At 41.0% G+C, this 22,588-nt stretch overlaps 1 protein-coding gene across 1 annotated transcript in view; it reads right to left on the bottom strand.

The window, feature by feature from the left end:
* Nucleotides 1–4,934: 4,934 nt before the first annotated feature.
* m1ap (meiosis 1 associated protein) overlaps nucleotides 4,935–22,588 on the bottom strand; it is a 42,733-nt gene continuing 25,079 nt past the window's right edge. The window contains exons 5-13 of the mRNA XM_051428500.1: nucleotides 15,002–15,157; nucleotides 13,814–13,973; nucleotides 11,712–11,853; nucleotides 11,209–11,272; nucleotides 10,848–10,990; nucleotides 9,746–9,861; nucleotides 9,303–9,384; nucleotides 9,046–9,047; nucleotides 4,935–7,622 (exon numbers count right to left, since the gene is read on the bottom strand). Of these exons, the coding sequence (XP_051284460.1) occupies nucleotides 7,397–7,622; nucleotides 9,046–9,047; nucleotides 9,303–9,384; nucleotides 9,746–9,861; nucleotides 10,848–10,990; nucleotides 11,209–11,272; nucleotides 11,712–11,853; nucleotides 13,814–13,973; nucleotides 15,002–15,157 (1,091 nt within the window). The 3' untranslated portion in view covers nucleotides 4,935–7,396. The remainder of the gene's footprint in view (nucleotides 7,623–9,045; nucleotides 9,048–9,302; nucleotides 9,385–9,745; nucleotides 9,862–10,847; nucleotides 10,991–11,208; nucleotides 11,273–11,711; nucleotides 11,854–13,813; nucleotides 13,974–15,001; nucleotides 15,158–22,588) is intronic.

Genomic DNA, 22,588 nt, shown 5'->3' with positions numbered 1-22,588 from the left:
CTTTCTCCCACTCTGCATTAATACTGTTGTTCGGTTGCTCTGGTGACAGTTAATGGCGGCTGGTTTGTGTCGGACACGCTGCGCATTTTAACTGCAGAGAGATACCGTGAGAGGAGGGCAGGAATACAAGATGGAAAGAGGGGAGAAAATGGGAAAAACAGCTAATTGACATGTTGAAGAATGCTGCTTGAGAAACGGGAACATGTGGGTGTTTATCCTGAACTGAGGATGACGAAAGAGTCGAAAGAAAGGGACTTAAAGGCGGAGAAAAGAGATGAAAAAGCGCTGACATTATGAATGCTGGCTGGATGAACCTGTCTGTGTCTGGTTGGCTTGCATAACAGGTACAGACTGTTCCCGTCACCACTGCTGCTCTTTATCCCCGTCATCCCTCTTTATCCCTCGTTTTCTCTCTTTCTTTCCCCACCTGCTGCTAGAGGAGTACTTTCTGGACAGGAAAGTCCTCTGAAAGTAACTGGATTACATTTTGAGGTAAATTTCCTCACTCAGCCCCCCCCCCTTACCTCCTCTGTTCTTTCAGACAGAGTGGGGGGAGAAAAACAGAAAGAGAAAGAGCAACGACAAACTTCTGTCTTTCTCATTAAACTCTGAGTGAACCTAACTGTGGGTTGGCCTGTTTGAGCAGGGGGAAAGGTAGCTGTAGCACTTTTCACACTGACAGTTTTTCAGATAACACATTTCTGGACCTACATTATATGGTGTCAAAGTACTATTCACATCTTTTTTTTTGTGCTCACCATCATAGTAACAAAACCGTCATTTCAGGAAAACACACATTCACCTTCTCGCTGAGATATATATTACCCTCAATGTGAAGCCACCGCCAGCAGCCGATTAGCTTAGCTTAGCATAAAGCCTTGAATCAGGGGAACAGTTTACCAGCGGAGACTCCAGGAAGTCACTGTGCCTGGTTAAGAAATAATCCTGCACATAGTCAACCCATTAAACCACAACATGCTTTGTATCAGCTAAGGGGTCCTTGGCCTCAAAAACATTGCCGTTGTAGGTATGGTAGGTTAATTTAACTCAACAGTATCTCATAATGGTTCAGATGCAGTTTCTAACCATTTTCTGCCTTAAACACCAGCAGAGTCACAAGAGTGTAGACTAGATTAAGAACACTAATTTGGTACAGCCCTCTAAACTCGAAGTGGTTAAAACTTTGTTCCTCTGTTACCAAAGGCTCTTCTGTTCTTTCTGTCACCTCCTTCCTTCTTCACATTTCTCTCCTCATCTGCTTTGACCTTTCACACATCTGCAGAACAGCTCAACTGGCTGCCTGATAGCCCATGGATGTGTGTGTGTGTGTGCATGTGTGTGACAGCTATAGGCGAGCGTGTGAGAGTAATCTACAGACAGGTCTGCTGCTGTCAAGTTTGTTCAGTTTACACTATATCAGTTCGGGACTATGTGTCTAACTAAGTTCCACCACTGCTGCCATATCAATTTGTATGCATTCCTGTGTGATTATGTGTGTGTGTGTGTGTGTGTGTGTGTGTGTGTGTGCCGAAGGTTGGTAGCTTCATACTGAAAGCATATACGAGACCTCACTTCATAGTTTCAGATCAACTTCTGTGAGTTTTCTCTGTTTTTTGGAGAAATGTTAAGTCAGTAGGGAGCCCTTTAATGTTTTGCTGCAGGACACATGACACAAAGAGAACAAAATAAGTGTGGATTGATAGATAAATGCTGAAACTGGAGACAGAAAAAGCCTCGTCAATGACAACTCAACTTGCTTGTGTTGGCGTGCTTGTGTGTGTACTGTTTCTAGCCACATCTCGCTATCTTTGGCCAGATGAGCTTTATCTGCAGGTCTGAGGTCTCTGCATTTCTGCATGTAGACACCACACACACACACACCAACACACACAATCTTCGACTATTATCATGTCAGTCACAGTGTATCTCAACATTGTATGTCAGTCTCCTTCCCGTCAAGGTCTCTCCCGCTCTGTTTTTAAGGTCATGTCAGACTTACTGAAAGAGAACAGGATCAGTCCAGCAACAAGAGGCACTGAAACTCTGCTTCACACTAACAGGTGCTTTTTGTGGAGGCTGGACTGTTTTTAGATGCTGGGCAGCAGTTCAAAACTTTGCACACACAGTTACAAATAGATGCGCGAACTGAAGACAAAGCGAGTTCTAAAAGTTTCAATGTGAGCAAAAAATTACCACATATCCCTGAGCTTTATGAATCTGCTTCATAAACGTACAGAGAGGAGAGGAAGAACAAGTAGAAAGACTTGAGGGGAATAAGAGAAAGACTGCAGTTCTTTCTCTTTGTGGTTCTGCGTTCAGTTAGAGGCTAAGCTGAGCAACAACAAACAGGCAGACACACCCACAGCACGTCCGTTTACTAGCTAGCTTACAGGTAGCGTCTGTTCAGGTGGTGCATTGGCGGTTGGAGACAAATAAACCCAAATGGTCCAAAAGTGAATTTTGCATTGTTGCAAATTCACATAGCTTCCTGCCTGAACACACCTTCAGACTTACATAAGTTGACTGTTTCACCACTTAGGGGCAGTGAAACAACACTGACATATCACCACTTTATAAAGCTCATATGACCAGTTGGCCTATTTACACATACAGCAATTGAAATGTGCTCTATATTGGTCTGCACCGACTGCAGGGGCTCTTTAGCTGCTAAGCGCTCCACTATACACACACGCTATTCGCAAACTTTGTCAGACCCGCATTCGGTGCTCTGCAGGTCGCGTACAATGGGTGTATCAGAGCACTGAAAACAGATGCCCGCTGCTTGAAGCGTGATTGAGGAGAGCAGTGAGAGTGAACCACAACAGTGAAGTTGTGGGCTGCAAAACCAAAACAACAAGCTAAAAGAACAACAAATGGATTTTGTCTAAAGTTCCTAATAGCTTCTTGTCTTTAGGAGCCATGACGTTGAAAGTATTTTTTTTTAACAGCAAATGTAAAAAAAATTATATTTGTCAAGACCTGGAAACTCATCACTTTCAATGCAGACCAGGAAGACTTTTTTTCTAATCTTTTGAGGATTTCGCACCTGTCAGCTGAATGTGTGTGCATGAAACATTCTCGAGCTGAAACTCAGCTGCATTTCCTCATTCTGTTTTAAGATTGCGGTACACAGAATATGAGGCCTTTTCTCTTGCGCACATCTGAGGAGGATTCGTATGTTCCCCCTTCAGGAACACCTGAAACTGTCCGGTTTCCGCTCGTCTGTGAATCTGCAGACCACCAGAAGTTATTTTTAGCTGTGCGTGGGCCAACCCATTCAGTCACGTGTGTCTGAAAGAAAGTTTCATTCACTCTCGCCTCTCACCGCTATCTGAAGGAAATTACATTTTCTCATTCAGATTGTGGCCCCATGACCTCAAAAAAAAAGGGGGACGCCTGTGCAAAAGTCTGCTGAATGCATGTATAAATGTGAAGTGAGACAATGAAGAGATTTTTTTATTGTTTTTCAGGAAGTGTCAGTGACCCTAGGTTCATAATTCCACCCGTGATTGGAGCCAGTTTTCACTATGTTTTCTGTTCACAATCTTGTCTCAGATTTCCAGACTTTTTCTAGACCTGCGTAGGAGTACAGACCTTTCAGATTTCTGCCAGTAGGATTCTAGTTCAGGTCCTGCAGCCTCCTGACTTCACCTCCTCACTTCCTCCTTGCAAAGATGCACTTCCTCTTTCTGTTCTCACCCAGCTCTGTTTGTGAGGGACTTGATTATTCTCTGTCTGGAACCTGTATATGAATTGTGACTCTTGTGTGAGTTCCTGCTCTGTTCGGCTGTGTGTATGTTAGAGTCCTGTGTCGTCGGTTTGTGAGATGGATAGAGAGTCTGGCTGAGGTTCTTCTCTTCTGCAGATTTCAGTAAATCAAATGGAACATTGAGATAAAGCAGGAAGTCACAGCGCTAATATTATCCTGACTCAGATATAGAAACTGATGAGACACAGAAGAAATACTATTGCACTTTTAGCCAGGCAGACCACAAGTTATTTTTTAATATCAGAATGGAAATCTTTTTTTTTTTTCTAACTTTCGGAAAGGGCAAATTTTTGTGTTAGACTGCATCAGATGCTACAGGTTTCAAGAAACAGGAAGCCAAGAAACTTCTGAACAAAAATACAGAACTTAGCCAAAATGGAACCATAACAGAAGAGTGTCCTGTCCACACAGCATGTATTCACTGTCTGCAGCATTAGACAAAACGGTGCAGTGAAAGGTCACCTCTCCACCCCTCAGGAAGTGATGAATCAAAACGTAAAAAGTAGGAGACAAACTGTCTCCTGTACAGTGGTGTGTGATCACTCTGTCTACACTCAGCAACGGTGCATCTCACAAATGTCTAGACTTTTTTCTGCGGGCATCACCTCATACGACCTTTTGGGTTAAAGCAGTTAGGATTAAAAGTTTTAATCTTTTGACCATTAGACCCATGCACTATATCAGAGTCTCATCCAGTCCTAGCAGCAGACAAAAGCAACTGTGCAGGTATTTCATTCTTCCTTTTCTCTCTCATTCTCTGCTAATTATTCATATAAAAGCATATTGTTACTTTATTTTAATGACGCTGTTGGGCTAAATATCAGTCGATGAAATGCTGTGAGGGGCTGCTGCACCTGTTTGATCTTTATGCAAGATTCACAACATTGCTTCTTTGCATTATCTTCCTGGAGCAATTTCTACCGTCCCAGTTCACCTAACAACCATTGCTAATATATGAATGAGGTTAAAGGAGTTTAAAGGCGCAGATTACGACAAACTGAATGCCCCTCCCCTGACCCCTCCCTTTCCAAGCGTTTGGGAGAATCTATGGTGGCCCTCAGGTAACGTAAAATCGTGAAAGGCCCTGTCTAAAGCCATTGTTTGGTTTGTCTGTTCTTGGCTACTGTAGAAACATGGTGGCTCAACATGATGGACTTGCTCCTTCTGTAGACAACGATTTCTTGAAAAACATACCTATTAATATTATATCCCATTTGTGCCAATAGATCCTCCTAAATGTTACACACTGGACCTTTAACTCATGAAACTGTTACGCAAAGAGGCAACAAGCAGGGATTAACAACCTGCTGACACAATTTCCGCAATCTGCAGAATAAAAAATAGATGAGATAAGGTTTCCCAACAATTTTGATTTGCTTGTAGTTGGACTGTGCCTGTCGGTGGAAGTTCTACATAGTGCAAGCACTGCGCAGGCGAACCAGTGGGTGTTAAAGGTGGTTAGATGACCTCTTTTCAAAGTAAAGTTATGTCAAGCTACTTTACAGAAGTTACAGAACAGTTACCACAATAAATCTCCAACCAAAATCTACACTTTATTAACCCACAGTTATTAGACATTGTTAAAATACAAATCTGAGAGAAAGTCAATAAATATGTCTATAAATATATTTATACATGGACAAGATCGAAGATCCTGAAATGACTGAACTGCTGAAATATCAATTTACAGAGTGAATGAGTCAGTTTCCTTTTGAAACAACAGACAGAACATGAAAGCTGAACAGGAACATGAGGAAGTTAACACTATGCGATAAAGATGTTTGTGTGGTGGAATAAAAACAACAACGAACAAAGAACTGCTACGGGTCAAAAACGTCTTGACACCTCTCCTGACTAGCGAGAGCCTTCCGTTACATTCAACACTGAATGAATTTACAAACACAAATAGGGACACTTTTGTTGCTCATAGCCCATTAATCTCTAACAGTTGTGACATTTAATGAGGAGTGTGACTGATACGCTGCAGGGTCAAACAGGGGAACTTTGGCTCCAGCCTTTTGACCTTTCTGCGGACAGAGAGGCTGCTGTTGTTCTATTTGAACAAATTTTTTGAAACTCACACACATTGACTCAACTTCCCTGAGTGCGCGAGGACTCAACAGACACTATAGAGTGAGAGAGGAGAGTGGGTAAAATGTCAGTGGGTAGTTTCGGAGGTCCGGTCAAATTCTCTTCGGGGACAATAGGATCGTTGTGGATGTAATTTGTGAATGCGGAAGTCCTGTGACATCACAATGTCATGAAGACATTTGCCACCGGGGCAGTGGCTATAATGTTATAAGGTTCAACAAGGGGGTGGAATGGCGGGAGACTGATTAAGCGGTGTGTGTGTGTGTGTGTGTGTGTGTGTGTGTGTGTGTGTGGATGAGGAATACATTAATAATAGTGACGGTGGATGTGTCTGACTGACCAATGTGTGCGTATGAGCACGAATCATCAATTAAATGTGTGTGAATGTAACAGTGATGTCACTGCATGGACTCGAGTCAACCCCTCAAACACACGGCGGAAGATTTTTCTTCATCGCAAACCTTCTCAGTGTGTCACATTCAATATTTTAGAGAGCTTACTGCAGTTTTATTGCAGTCTCTGTGCTCCTTCCATCCACCACAGACCCCCCTCACGCTGCCTTTCAACCCCCGGAGAGAGAGGGAGCTGCGGGGGTGAAGGAGTGCAGAGAGGCCCCTCTGTCTGCTGCTTTATTCTCTGTCTCATTAAAACAGTGAAGCTGTGTTCAGACTGGGGCTTAAGGGCAAAATGGAAATGGAATGTGCATATGTGTGTTTGTCTATAAGTCACTGTACTACTATAGCCGCAATATGTCTGCTTTATTATGCCTGAATCATAATTTTAAAGCTGGTTTCTGGCTTTCAACCGTTCATGTGTGCTAGTGGGTGCGCTGTGACATGCAGACAAGGCTTTTTATACACCCTTTAATCACCCTCTGATCTCCCTCGCCGCCCACCTTTTGCTCTTTTTGTCATTTCTTATAACTTTCTCTTCCTTCCCTCCATTTTGCGACTCTTCCAGGCCTCCATTGTCCTGCTGTTTCCCTTCTTTTCATCTTTCCTTGTGCTTTTTCATTGTTCACGGTGTGTGATTTGGACGTTTTGCTGCCTCAGCAATGTGCAGATGGCAGCAAGTTGAAACTTTCCTTTCTCACAAACACACACACACACACACACACACACACGCGCGCTCATGCACAGAGGCTTGTTAAATTCAGCTAATACGGTTGGTGTGGTGAGAAAAAATAGAGACGAACTCAAGTATCAAAAGAAGCTGTAACCACACAGAGTGCAGCACAGAGTAGTGTGTGTGTTGTGTATGCCCTCCTTTACAAAGTCTTCAAAGCCTTTATGAGCTGCTTAATTACTCACAAACTTACAATGGACACAGAATGTGTGTGTTTATGTGTGTGTGCTGAATAAGCTATCTTATAGCTCACTGTAAAGCACTTTTGAAGTTGACAGGACAGGATACTGAAAGAAGTGTGTGTGATAAATGTTCAGGATGCACTGCACCACCTCTCTCTCTCTCTCTGTCACCTCCCTGTCACTCTATTGTTCCCTTGGCCCACTTTTCTCATCCCACCCTCCTGCGTTCTTACTGTATTACCATGGAAACATCATCATTGTCACCGTCCTGACGCGTAGGGGCCGGGGCCCGGCGACCTCCACCACTGCTGCTGCTGAGGAGCGTCAGTGCCGGACGAGAGGCCTTAGCAGGAGGAGGTGCCATGGAGGAAGAGGAGGACGAGTGGGAGGAGGAAGAGGGGAAGGGAGCCACAGTGGCCCTGACCTTGCTGTTCGTTCCCAGTTGGCGACCCTGGCTTTGTGGCTGAGTGGAGAAAACACACGACTTATATCACTTATATATGACTTATATATTCAAAGTTTTCATTTAATGCTACTTTAACTTAAACAACAAGATAATACAGTCTGAGCTGTCACGTCTTGCATGCACTTGATTGATAAGAAAGGCGAGAAAAGAAAGAGTGAGATAAAAGGGAGGAAGAGGAGGAGACTCTGGAGGAGGTGGAACAAAAGAGAGATAAAGAGTCAGAGAGGAAAAGGTGAGAGGAGGAAGACATTAACAGTGCAAATACAAACATTATGTTAAGAGCTAAGAGTTAAGTTCCACCGTGGTGAATAAAAAGACAAGGAACCGAACAAAACAAAAGCGGAGCGTTTTGCCGCTGAAGAGAAATATTTGCATGTCAGCAGCCTTATCAACCCAGATGAGTCACACTGCCAACAGCTACACACTCTCAGGTCACAGCCGGCCTCAGTCCATGTAACAAAATAACATGGAGGGATGTTAGGGTCTTTCAAAGCGAGACGCCGTCTGTTATACTTAAAGTTATGAGACGTGTTCTCTGCCTGCACAGTAGCCATTTACAGTACATTTTGAAATTTAATGAACAATACTAGCTGACACATTTCCAGTAGATTAATTGTTACCAGACTTCTGGAAAAGCACCTTTTTTATACTGAGGATTTTGGTATCAAATGCACATTAGTCTAAACCTTTAAGATGATCCTTTTGTGACAGCTAGTTTTATCAGAGTTTATGACTCACTGTAAAGACTATAAAATAAAACAATAAAATTACACATTAACATTATCTGTTCCTGTTTAAAAACACATTCAATAGGACTTGGAGAGATAATCTAATCTCTTCCTGTGTTAACATTTTAGTTTTAGTTAACTTAGAGTCTACTACATTTATATAAACTTCTACATAAACAACATAATGAGCAAAACATTGTTAAATATGAACTGGTTCAACAAACCAGTGTGACCTACATGAAACCAGTGTGTGGCTCTTTGTAATGTGTCAGATGTCTTTGACTTTTAAAGAAGTTCACCAAAGAGACTCAACCGAAGACTTTCCCCAATAAACTTATCACATGGTTTCATCTAAATGACTGTTCACAAAGTCCTCAGATTTACATTTGACCCATTGGCTCGACCTCTAGGTTTGGAACCATTAGTACTGAACTGTATATAAAGTAAGACTAACTCCACCTTGAGCAGCTACAACAGTACCATACTGCTGCTTACACACAATGCATCAGTATGAATAATCAAATGTATTATATTATAACAGTCCCAGGGGAGATTTCTGAAAAACGAGTACTTGTAATAGTAAAGTTAGCCTGTACTTTTACTTTAAGTAGGATTTTAAATGCAGGATTTTGCATTGTAATGGAGTATTTTCTTTACTTTTACTTAGATAAAGAACCTGGGTACTTCTTCCATCACTGGTTAAGGTCCTGTCTGCCAGTGCTGCCATCTATTGAGTAAATACGGAAGTGAGAAGTTAAGAGGAAGTTGTTTAGTAAAGCACATGAATAATAATATAATGAAGTGGAAAAAATATTCTTCCTGCTTTGTCCTGTCAAACTGCACGACTCATATTGTCAACTTCCCTCGTGTCATAATCATTGTGCTCATTTATACGAGCAGCACACTGTGACGTTATACCACCATAAAGATGTTGTGTTTACCTGCCGAGGCTGTCTGCTGCCTGTGGTTTTAGGGCCCTCTAGTGGCTGTGACTGGTCTCTGTGGGCAGCGGCTGGCTGCAACCTGGAATCAACCATCATCAAAGACATGTCCTTATAATCATTATCTGAAATCTTACATTATCACAATCATTGTCATCCTCATTTATATTGTCTTCACAGTCTTGTGGCGGCAATAGAAGTCTTTCAGCATCCTGGCAGATCTATATTTTTCATATGTTTTCAGTCTATGTATAATTTTGTCATATGCTGTTCAGATTGAGGCCAATTTATAATATTAACTTTACTGTAATCATCATGCTTTGTTAAGTCATTATATTCACATAGAGTTTCATCATCCTACATTTTTCTTTCTTACATCATTGACCACTACATCCATTACTTATCTTAATCATAAATACATCACCACACCACTCCCCTCTGACCTGTATGGGTATCGTGGCTGTGACAGCAGGCCTCTGCTCCTGAGGTGCTGGTACAGGTTACTGCTCAGAGAAAGAGGGCTGAACACAAACTCCTCATCCAGCTGAGTGAGACAGCCCTGACAGAGAAACAGACAGAAAACAAACATCATTCCAGTATCATTTGAATGTCTGAACGTCTGTGTGTGGGTTGGTTTTTTTGCAAATAAAATCATTGAACTCAATGTCAAGGAGCTAGGCACATAAAGCTAGTGCCAGTTTGAAAATTGAATGGTAAGCACAGCCTGTTGAAAATATACGTGATACTTAGTATCTTGATTAGAATTAAAACTTAAAATAATTTTCCACCTTCAGACATAAAATAAATACAATTCATACTAATCAAACATTGTGAATTAGTGGTGTATCAATTTATGTTCAATATAGCAATGGGATAAATTATGCCATAATATATAGTCAACAATAATACAGATTTTTGGGGATGATAACTACAGTATAACTCGTGTTTCCTATTAAATTACACTGTTTCAATGGATATTCTCACATGCCTACTACATATGTGTACTGTATTTGAATTTGTCATTATAACTGCATATATCTATATATTTATACATATGTGTGTATATATATGTTTAGATGAGGGCTGAGGTTTATCTTTTTTTATGTAATTCAGATGAAATGTTCTATCCGATCCATCGACCAGATTCTTCTTCAGAGAAACCTTCATTTATCTAAGCACTTAATAACTGAACCTGCAGATTTTCTTCAGTCTTATATTTCATCAGATATATGACATTGTTACTGCAGGGTAGATGGGTAAATGGACTGCACTTATGTAGAGCCTTTCTAGTCTTCCGACTAGACACCTCAAAGCCTTTCACACTACATGTCACATTCCTACACTGATGCAGCATACATGGTGCCAACTGCTCATCAGAAATACACACACACACACACACACACACACACACACACACACACACACACACACACACACACACACACACACACACACATTTATACACCAATGGCACAGCATCTGGAGCGATTTGGAATTGTTTTGAAGGTGTTTTGAAGGTTTGAGTTCTGGGTGCCTCTGTCTAACCTGTATAGTCTGCATGGTTTCTGGTGCAGGTTCCTGAGTTGGGACAGGCAGTGAGCAGGGCAGCAGCAACTCTCTGGAGACCACAGGCTTCAAAAGAAGGGAGAGAGACTGGGATGGCTGGAGGACGTAGTGAGAATACACACCTGTGTTGTACACAAACACATATACATACATGGGACATAAGAGTGCTTTAATGACAACTGATCAATTCTTTCTCTCTTTCTGTCTCTCACTCACACACACACACACACACAACACACACACACACACACACACACACAACACACACAGACAGACAGACAGACAGACAGACAGACAGACACAGACACACACACACACACACACACACACACACACGGACCTGAACCTCCAGTTGTAGACCTCTGTGCGGGCTCCACCTGCAGCAGCAGGAACAGGTCACGACTCTGAAAGAGGGAAAAATGTAACATCAGTCCGTTTCATTCATTTGTATCGCATATAGGGAGACTGAGAATGTTACAAAGTGCAAAAAGTAACCCGAAAGAGTCAATCAGAGGGTTTAGCAGTTGAGCATAAGAGGAAGAAGAGAGTAATTATTTTGTCACTCAAACCTGATCTATAATAAACTTTCAGAAAATGAATGTAAAGCTGTCTGATTATGATCTTTTATTTTTGGAAAATAATTATAATACGCTCTGTGGCACGAATGTGTGGACAGTAAACAATTACATTTGTTTGCTCTTAAAGGAAATGTTAAAATGTAAAAATGAACCTGATTTGAATAATGTAAACACACCCTATAATGATCATATATGATTGTCCTGTTTCTGTTGATCTAACATGTCTAATTTGTGAGATGAACAAACAGTAAACACATTCACACACCCTGAGTGTGTGGCAGAGAGCATGGAACAAGTTGTGGTTGGTCTCCATTTCATCCCAGTCCAGCTGCCAGCAGGTGGTGGGGCGGATCACCAGCGGCAGGCCGTACAACACACTCTCACACACTCCATCTGCATGCAGAATTCTACAGCACACACACACACACACACACACACACACACACACACACACACACACACACACACACACACACACACACACACACACACACACACACACACACACACACACACACAAACTTGGTTAGCATGCAAACCCAAAATGAAGGACACACATGATGATATATGTTTTTCCCCACAGCAACTGTCTTGTTGCATTCAACTGTCTCTTCATGTCAAAGAGAAGACGTCATCCATCTTCTCTAAGCTCCCAAAATAGTTTTCAGTAGAACTTCGGCTGCATGATAACCCATGACAAATCACCAGGAGCAGAGAGGCCGATAATGACATCATCCCTGTGACCGTCCTCCAGTTTCATTTAAATGTAACTGCTGTAAATCATGACTCATCAGTATGTAAAGCACACACACAGAGCACAATAACCTTAGGACTGACCGGTATGCAAAACACACACACACACACACACAAACACACACACACACACACACACACACACACACACACACACACACACACACACACACACACACACACACACACACACACACACACACACACACACCTAATACACAGGCACACATTACATCCTACTGCAGCTCCTGAAAATGTAAAACTAATGCAAATCAGGGAAGAGGAAGAAACTGTTCACCTCGTTTCGGCATGAATGTCTGCTTTCTATCATCAGTGAAGAAAGTGTGTGTACATACAATACACTCGACTGTATGTGTGATGCTCTGTGTGCAGGTGTATGTATGTGTGTGTGTATATTTTTAGAAGGAATGACCTCAGCTTTTGAACAAGAGAGCTATTAATACCAGTTTGTCTCCAGCTGATCGACCAGTAGTACATGAGTTGTTAATCCATTCAAAACAGTATTGTCATATTTATAGACACGTAAAAAAGGAATTCACAAAGACATAAAAACATGTGAAGATATTATACAAACACATGTATCAAAGAAGTGAGCATGCTTGTCCTGTAAGGAAACTATTACAATATTCTTTATCATGGATGTGTTGTTAGAGACTTATAAAAACCTTTAGCTTTTTTTTATTCCTTGTAACCAGCCTTATCGCTTATCTGGCATTAAATTCCTGTCTTTTCCTTGTTTATACCACGCTGCCCATGTCCCATGAGTTTCTACAATACGGGAATAAAAACATTTCCTCGCCAATATGTCGGAAATTTCTAGGCTGGTGCTTTCAGCCATGGAGCAATTATTCTGCCCAACTCTACTTGTTTTGAGTGTTTTCCAGCATCTGAGCATGACTCCAGCAGAACAAAGCAGACTCTGATGTGATCCTAGAGTTTCATCTAAGAAATATTCCACTACTCCCTGCCATCAGAATGGAGCCATTCATTGACAAACAGGGTTTTACTCTATACACACAACATTACACACAAAATCATACACACATGCATGCTTCATCTTTCTCTCTCTCAGCAATCTAAAAGGCAATGAAGCATGGATGTGCCTGAAAAGATTGAATTCAGGTTTTAAACTGCGGTTTTCTGCTTCTATTACAGATTTAGTTTGTTGCTTCGGGTTTATTTTTGAGAAACAGTTGCATGATTATTAAAATCCATTTTCCAAAAACAACAATAATGTCAGCTGATCATCAGTGTGGTTAGATTGGAGTTTTATGTTCCATTCAAACACATGGAAAAAGTGGGAAAAAGTATTAACATTATTTTTTTCTTGTCTTTCATTCATGTTCCTTACTATAGTATGCAACACATTTCCTGGCCCCGTAGCAGCCTGGGGCTTTGAATCAAATCACTTTTAACTGGTCGGGTAGTCGTGTGAAAAGGGAATGAAGAAATGCAAATTTCAGCACTAGTATTTTCTTATTCCTTTTAACTGAAGCTCAAAAAGCATGTGGATCTGAGTTGAAAGCAACAGAAGCTGACTTTTTAATGCACCCGGTTATAATAAGAAGCCATCCTTGCAGCCCCTGCTCTTACTTGATTGCTTTCAGTCTCCGTGGCGGTTGACTCTGATTGGCTGATCCCTTAGTGACAGACAGGAAGTCCCGGACGCTCTCAGTCTTCACACCCAAGTTAGGGTTCAGTGGGATGAGGGCGGGGCTTATCAGACGCTCCTGCATGTCACACTTCACACACACTACACAGATGACAAATATTAAAAAAAAGTGTGAACAGACAGTTATTAGTGTAACATGCCATCTGTACTGTGCCATCTAGGGACACAAAACTTTTTAGTATGTTTTTTCCTGTCTTTAGTAGCAATTTTATATTTGTAATGTCTAATGAAACTGTAGTTTATGTCAAAGAAGATGTCAACTATCTTCTCTATCTCCCAAAAAAGTTTTCAGTAGAACTCTGGCTGCATGATAACTTTTATCTCTTTAGTATTTTTTTCCTGTCTTTAGTAGCAACTTTATATTTGTAATGTGTGTTGACACCACTGTTTGTCTTTGTACTGTAACTGTGTAGAAGTTAACTGTATATTCTCATAGTTTGCCACATTGTGTGTTGCATGGTTAATGTTCCATACTCAGAGTAGTTTTGTCATTATCAGTTGAAATCAAACACATACATGTTGCTAATCGCCAAGGTCTCAACTTCAGTTTAACTGGCTGTCTCTCTGTGTATGTTTGATTACAGGAGTGGAGTTAGGAGTGCAGGAGTCAGGCCCCCAGCTGACAGCCATCATCATTATCATCATCATCATCATCCGGCTCTGCTTCAAATACCTGGTTCTCTCCTTAGACTCTGTTTACCTAGTCAGTCAAGTGTGCAGCCTTCAGTATCTGCCTAGTTCCTGTTTCCTGTTCTCCTCTACCTACAGTTCCCCGGCCTGACTCCTGCCTGACTCCCTCTTGCCTCATCCACCATCTCAGTTGGATTTGTTCTGGTACTCCACCCTCTGAACATATCATCTCCCTGGCCTCCCTTAACTGGACCCTTCCAAGCACTGGTCAAGTTTCCACTCCGACTCCACCTGGTTACAACTCTGCTCTGGACTAGTCTCAGTCTGCCTCATACCCAAGACATACCCCTTTTCAAGCATGTTGTGAATAAATATAAGTAACCAGATCAAGTCTCCTGCCTGTATCTTTTGCTCTTGGGTTCTCAAGTAGCCTTGATGCTAAAAAGATATACAGGTGTGCTTGTGTGCAGTACCTGTACCTGGAATGGGATTATCCAGGGGGCTGGGCAGCAGGAGGTGGAGGTGCTCTCTGTCTCCTCCCTGCTCTTGAAGCCACGCCTTCAACACCATCTCTATGGTGAAAACACTGTTTTCTACCTGCTGCAGGTCCACCTCCGTTCCCAGCATTAGACAGTCTGAAGACAGACACACAGAGGCATTAATATTTGGATTCAAGAAATCAGAATCTGAAATTCATTATGGTAAAGCCCAAGATTTTGTTTCAAATAATGTTTTACACAGACATCAGAAATAATGTGCTACAGAAATGCACTGGGGAAACCTCAATTCTTCAGGCCACAGCACCTCATCAACATCACAAGGGATGTCCTCTCTAGCTAAACATTAGGGGAAGTACCATCTTCCCAGAGTCATTTGTGACAATTCTATTTCTTTTTAATTATCCTCTCGTCACTCCTTGTGCTATGTGTCCTCTTACTCCTTCACCTCGTCGTCATCCTCATCTTCCTTGTTTTCCTAGTCCTCGTCCTCCTCTTACTTGAACACATCTTTCTCCAACTCTCTCTCCAAAGTTGACCTCCATTGTTGTGCGCACCAAAGAGCAGCCTGAATCCTATTTTATATATAGTGTTTAAACTCTGATTTCTAAGTGATCTATCACTCTATCTAGTATGGTATTTTAATGGCAGTGGAAACAACATACACAGGCTTTTTTTTTTAATGATGTGTCTAATGGAGATAACTGTAGTTCTTTGCAAAAAGTGTGTTTTAGAATTTCAAACTTAGTGTAAAGCAGACAATGTGCTTATGATTTAGCATGCCTGGTCAACAGATAGATTACATGAATTAGTGGGTTCAATAATTCTACCACAAATACCAGTTTTTGAGTCTCTGTAATTGCAAAACACTGTAAATATATTCCGGGGGAAAGGCAACAATTTTCATCTTTGACCACTAGATGGAAGCAAAATTCAATAAACTTAATTAACAGCATGGCCTCAGTGACCACATACACTGAAGACCCTTTTAACTCATCTGAAGGCTTCAGTGTCTTTGGATTAACCAGAAACCTTCTTAAGCTTGACTGGATGAGTAGGCCTGCTGCTGATTTCCTGGAGGGAAGAAAGTCGGGCTGCAGTGGCTTTTTTAAAGCAGATGGGACAGGCAGAGAAAACGTAGCCTATCTACATGTTAATACCTCTCTTCTCTCATTTTCTGTACTTACAGTGACGCCTCATCCCAGAGGACAGAAAGCAGCCACAATGCTTTCTTCTCTTTGCCCACTGATATCCACTTATCATTACAGAAAAGACAAAAAGACCCTATGGACTTGCCCCACCTTCCTCTCCTGCTCTTTCTCTGTTGTCATCCCCCAATTTCCATTTATTATTGCAAACTAGACACAAACCTTACAGAGCGCCCCTCTTCTTCCTTCCCCTCTATCTGGTGTTTAATAGTTAATGACCCATCAGGAGATAACTAATGGGACTAAAGGGAGAGGAGCGGATCAGGAGGCACTGTAAGAATGAGGGAGGGTACAGATGGAGGAGAGGTTGACAGAAGGGGAGGGGGATAAGACCGAGAAAGCGCAGAGAAGATGGATGAAGAGTAGACAAAGTATTTAAACTCTCCCTGCCAGGAACTTTTTATGGAGAAAATGAGAAACTTTAAATTCCTAGAATAAGATATGTCATTGCTTCTTTCATCTGTCAGAGGCAGCTACAGTACGGAAGCTATTTCTGGGCCAAAGTTTCCAAAAGTGCTTCATCCAGAAATAAGTACTTCATCTGAGGGGAAAGAATTGTGTTTGCTGAGTTTTTTGCTGATGGACGCTTGTAGTCTGATCCCTGCTGAGTGAAGGCAAGAGGGATGAAGGAAGAGGGAGAAAGAGAGATGTTTAAGAGGGTAACAAAGCGTATACTAATGACACTTTAGCTTTACAAGTTCTCCGTTTATGTGTCTAAAAAGCACACTGTAAAGTCAAGCTTTCAATTCTGACGAAAACCACACTGCTCTTGCTCACTTAATATGGATTAAAGACCTGGTGGGCGAGTAAAATAAGACCTGCATCCTACTGAATATCAGCATTGCTACCTTACTGAGCAAAGACAGCATGACTACAGAGAAAACCTGTAAAGGTTAGAAAGAGAGAGACATGAGGGATCTTACAAAGACATGTACAGTCAAAGGAAGAGGATAGGGAAGAGGAAGAAGGGATGTGTGCTTGTCTTTATGGAAACGGTAATGCACAGATATAAGAGGAAAATCCTTGAGAGATGTACAGAGATGGAGGAAAAGGGGTTGAAGAAAATCAATTGCCATTCCCTCAGATAATGTCTGTCTGGGGAATAGGAATGGAAAGAGGAGGAGACAGAGTAAGTGAATGAGAGAGAGGGGGAGGTAGTAGAGAGAAAGAAATATGCAAGTTGGTGTAGACAGACAAGATGGGGAGAAAGTATAAATTACACAGAGAGCATGAGCAGGAGGAAGAAGGGGAGAGGACAGAGGAAGATGAGATAGAGAAGAGATGGATGGGTATGGTGGGTGAGGGAAGATGGACCACACTATTGGAAATGGTTGTAATTAGACCATGGAGTGTGTATCTGATTATGTTTGTGTGCGAGAGGGAGAGGGGGAGATAAGGAGAGCAAGGAAGAGAGAAAATGGGGTGTTTTGCTTCTCACAGAAGCATAAATAAGTCAAGACAGTCAATCTTCTCTGTGTGTGTGTGTGCGTGTGTGTGTGTGTGTGTGTGTGTGTGTGTGTGTTGTGTGGTGAAACTGTTTTCCACAAAGCAATACATTACTGACTGAGGATGATATGCGGGAGTAGTTAACCTCTGTGTGTGTGTTCAATGAGACAGCAAGGAGCTGTGTGTCTCTCCAGCAGGCTTATCTGACTTCATGAAGAATGTGTTTACACTGCTAAATCCTCCTACAGATGTCTCTCCATCTGAATCTTTACTGAGTTCATTAAGTATGTGTTTACTGTACGTAGGGAAGATTAAAAAGAAACAATTATGCGTTATCATTCGTCTCTCTGAACACTGTCTATCGTTCTCTTGGTCTAAAGCCAGAGCAATTGACCCATCCCTATGACCTACAGGGCTAATTGTGCTCCTGCATAACATTAGCATGCCCTCTGTGTGTACGTCTGTATATGTGAGACGATAAAGTGTGACACATGCTGAGGTAAGAATGCAGGTTGGTAGTCGAATCTCATTAAGGGTGTGTGTGTCTGTGTGCAGGGTGTGTGTTGCACATTTGCTCATGCATGCTGATGGTCACCAACTCTATAGCTATACTAGACCTAGACTATACGTTCCCCTGAATAAACAGTTCAGATGCTGCAAATAAAAAACCTTAACAAACCTTAAATTAAAATCTAGAATTAGAAAAACATATATATGTCTAATGTAGTACCATACATTTCATAAAGTGAGATCTTAACAATAGTTTCAATTTCAGAGAGAGTTGGACCATTAGTTAACAACTCCTGTATTTGCTCTATAAGAAATGATCAGTCTGCAGCTCCTCTCAGCTCTACAGAGATTTTTAGTGTCTTTCAGCTCACTGTGTTTGGTTTCACTGTTTTTGTTCACTCTCAGTTGTTCTCCATATTACTGTAACTTTTAAGTTTTTAGGATTTACAACTTGTCCTGCCCTTAAATTAAATCAATTACTGCTTTAAAAATGAATAAAGGGAGAGTTAGTAACACATGAACATATATTTGCATCAGAGTATGCCATACGGTAACACCCCAAAGTGGCTGTTAGTGTTGGGGAGACCCTGTGCCTTTTCAGTTACATCCTCTTTAACCACAAGGCCAAGCTGCCTCGAAGCCTCTACACCGCATCTGTTACAACAGTTAAGACAGTTTGGGTTTAAACTGCAGCAACTGAGTTGTTATTGCTGACTCATCACGTCCCTAGAGACACACTTCCTTTAGAGGATGGATGCTAATGCCTTGCCTGTTTACATTCACATTAGCATCTCTCTTCTTTCTCCACCTGTCTAATGATCGGAGAGTTCTTCCTGTGCAGATGACTCGTTTATGATTCCAGATGTTGAATGATGTTGATGCACAGCTCTTAAGACACAACAACCTTTTCAGTATTTTTGCTTTAGCTGACAGCTTAATGGTGCTGTGTGGCTGCTGAATCTCTGGCATTGATGCTTGCTGGAGTATAATTTAGAAAAGGTCATATTTGTGATTCACCTCCACACACATACACACTGAACTGATTAGATAAAATGTAATGACTTCAATTTCGATGTAATTTCCCTGGAGACATTGTTTTCTTTTTTGTGTGAAGTAAATGACTGATGAGTGTTTTCTGAGAAGGCTGGCTCATTTTGCCGGTAGGGTACAGCTGTCAATTTTAATTTGAAATTTGACTGTGTGATAAAAGACTATTTTACCTGTAACAATATTTTTGAATTCAAAACTTTGATTTTGAAAAAAAGACAGCCCCACAAGGAGAAATCTACCAGCTTGGCAATGGCCACCTTCATCTCTTAAAACCCATCGGTGTATCAGTGTGAAACTATTTGTTTCTGTCTCCACGACCATATAGGCTTGCTTTCTGTGACTGATCTAATTGGTCTAATTGACCAGCTTTGTGCCTGACCCTCAACTCCCTCTGTCCCACCCTGGCCCACGCCCAGTAATGGTTGCTTTTATTCTGTGCATTAGGAAGTGCACCATCGACCAATGTAACATTAGCTTGTGTGGGGAAATTAGTGACGCAGTGAGCTAATGCAGTACCAGAAGAGGAAGCAGAGTAGTACTCTACAACCCTGTTTTCACTCATTTATTTAGAAATTGATCAGCTTTACCTGATAAAGATAATGGACACTGTGCTCTGTAATCGTTGACATCTTCATTAAAGCTTCTAACGATCACTGATTCCAGGAGGATCATAGTAATGGTGAACTACTTTGAAAGTTCACTACATTAAAACATCAATAGTTTGGAATTCTTTGGTCTAATTTAATTAATGTTTTGAGTTCATGACTTGTTTACAATGATTGATTATTTGATCCAATTTAAGGCCTATTTAGCTATTTTAAGAACTTTATTTATAAAGAAAATGAGCTTCTTTGTCAGTGATACTTCAGTCAGTGTATACCTACAGGTTGAGCTCTTTCATGAAAGGATCATTCCAGTTTATTACAAGTAAAGTACGTTTGATCTTATTTTTGTAGGTTTGGTCATCAAATCTATTGGTTATGATAACACTGGGTAATAACTATCGGTATAGAGGTGGGCGATATGGGCAAAAAATAATATCTCGTTATTTTTTGGGATTTTGGCGATAACAATAATCAGTCGGTATCCTTTAAAATGTGATTGGAATTGTCTGAGTTAGGGCTTGTGTCCGTCAAATGCGTTTTTAGCGTTGAGAGCGCTCAAAAACTCATTTTCCGAGCGCCCAGCGGTGTTAAAAGTTGAACAGATTTAAACTTGAAGCGCTCTGAGCGCTGCGCTAAAAAACTGTCTCCGCTGACATCTTTTTACCGCTATCGCCCACCCCTATATCGGTATATCAATAAGAAAAAGTTTGACTCATTCTTAACTCATAGTGTTGCTACAAAAATACTACCCCATTTAAAATAAACCAAAATTACCCTTTAACATTCTTGAATAATAATAAAATAAAAGTTTTTCATAATTTCTTTTTTACTTATGGTTATATTTTACAAAAGTATGATGAAAATCACCCTCAGTTTACCAAGTAACTCTTATGATGTAATCCAAATAGAACTATTCTTACTGTGATATCAACCTAATGCATCTCTTGAGACAAACTTCACAAAGTGTACATATAGAGGAAGCGTTGATAAAAGTCTGTCTGTGGAATTTCCCTGTGACAACCATATTTCACTTACAGAATGACACTGACTGCACACACACTGTCCTTGTCTGTCAGTGTGTCAGTGTGAGCATTAATGATGAATAGCTCATTGATGTAGTTTGAGACTGTGACAAATAGGACATTGATCATCTGGTTGGAAACACAGGCACTCTACACACCAGAGGCTGTGTGACCTAATTGCCTTCCAGTCACTTCTGATGAAGCCATGAGGTCATAGAGACAATTAAAGCAGACAGATACTTGAAAAGGACAAGAGTAGAAGGGGGCAACAACCACACTGTTATCTTGCTGTCATCAGTGAGGACGAAGAGAAAGTGAAGAGAGGAAAAGAAGCAATATGGTGACGAGAGAAGGTCAAAATGGCGACTCATTAGGTAACTTAGTACATTCCTGGTGCTTTGATTCTCTACATATGCAAAGTGCAAGTGGATGCCAAATTAAAATACGTTTGAATAACAGAAAATAAATCCCTCCCTCCATTTTGGCGCTTTTGATTGGAGTTTACCATATTATAAGAAGGGTAACAGAAATCTGCCATGTCATCAAACTAATAAACATAATATGTAAACCTTGGTTGTTGGGGAAGATGAGCTGCATCCACGTTTTCATTGCAAATAAATCATGTTATAGTGAGCGTGATCAGCAGATACACAGAAGTAAAGTGATGGTGAGAGATCAACTGCCTGGTTTCAAGTAGAATCTGGAAATAGGAGAGGGTTAGATGGAAGAGAGGGACACAAAGACTCAGAGAGGATGGCAGCCTGACGATTTCTTTGAAGCACTGGAAAAAAACAAGAGGACAGAGGATGAGATGTGCTCTGCAGACAGTATTCAAGGAGGCACATAAGATAAGTCAGGGTTACAAAGAAGGAAAGGAAACCAGGAAAGACGAAGTATACTTTTTTTGAGGACCTCGAATACAATAATTATAACTCAAAACGTTTTGAAGAAATGTCTTCAAACCAAAAAGGGCCGTGTGAACAACTGAATAAAGACAAAGAAAGAAGACCAGGAGAAAAGATACCTACACAAGAGGGTGCAGAGAGGAGATGGGAGTATGGTCGAGAGATTGGAGAGGTGATAGAAAATAACAAACCTCTCAAAAGAGAAGGGAAGCATGACCTTGTTTTCCTTAAGTGGCTTGAAAGCCAAGATGAGAGAGACACACAGTAAATCTCTCAGATAAAGAAGACAAGAAGAAAGACTAGGAGCAGCAATTTTGTCCTCTAACAATCTTTGGTCAAAGTAATGGAGTGAATGTAGAAGAGAGGAAATTAGATGAAAATAGGGTAGGGACAGCAAATTTGTAAGACGCTGCAGCAAAACAGTGAGAGGAGGAAGAGAAAGTGTGTTGTTATAGAGGAGATGAGAGTAATATTTTGAAGGAAGAGACTGCATGGGAGATTAACTGATGTTTTATAGATACCCCACTTAAGAGTTTAGACTCATTTTGGGGACATAAACTAACCTTAGGCAAATGAGAAATTGAGAGTTTAATTGCTGTTTTGTGATGATAAGACAATCATGGCAGGTTGATTTCTTCGGCAGTAAAAGCACTGAAACGAAAACATTCAGTATATTTTAGCCCCGCTAGCATATGACGCATTTGATGAAGTTGATGGACTTGCTTGATTCTTGCAATTTCTCAAAAGCGTCAGCTAAAAAAAATTTAATGTAACGGTTCTGAAAATGGCAATATCGGTCTGTCAGTTAGTTGGATGGTTTAGG

The sequence above is a fragment of the Dicentrarchus labrax genome, unplaced genomic scaffold (assembly GCF_905237075.1).
Source record: "Dicentrarchus labrax unplaced genomic scaffold, dlabrax2021, whole genome shotgun sequence".
In the NCBI taxonomy this organism is placed as follows: domain Eukaryota; kingdom Metazoa; phylum Chordata; class Actinopteri; family Moronidae; genus Dicentrarchus; species Dicentrarchus labrax.
This window is presented reverse-complemented; position numbering and strand designations above follow the sequence as displayed.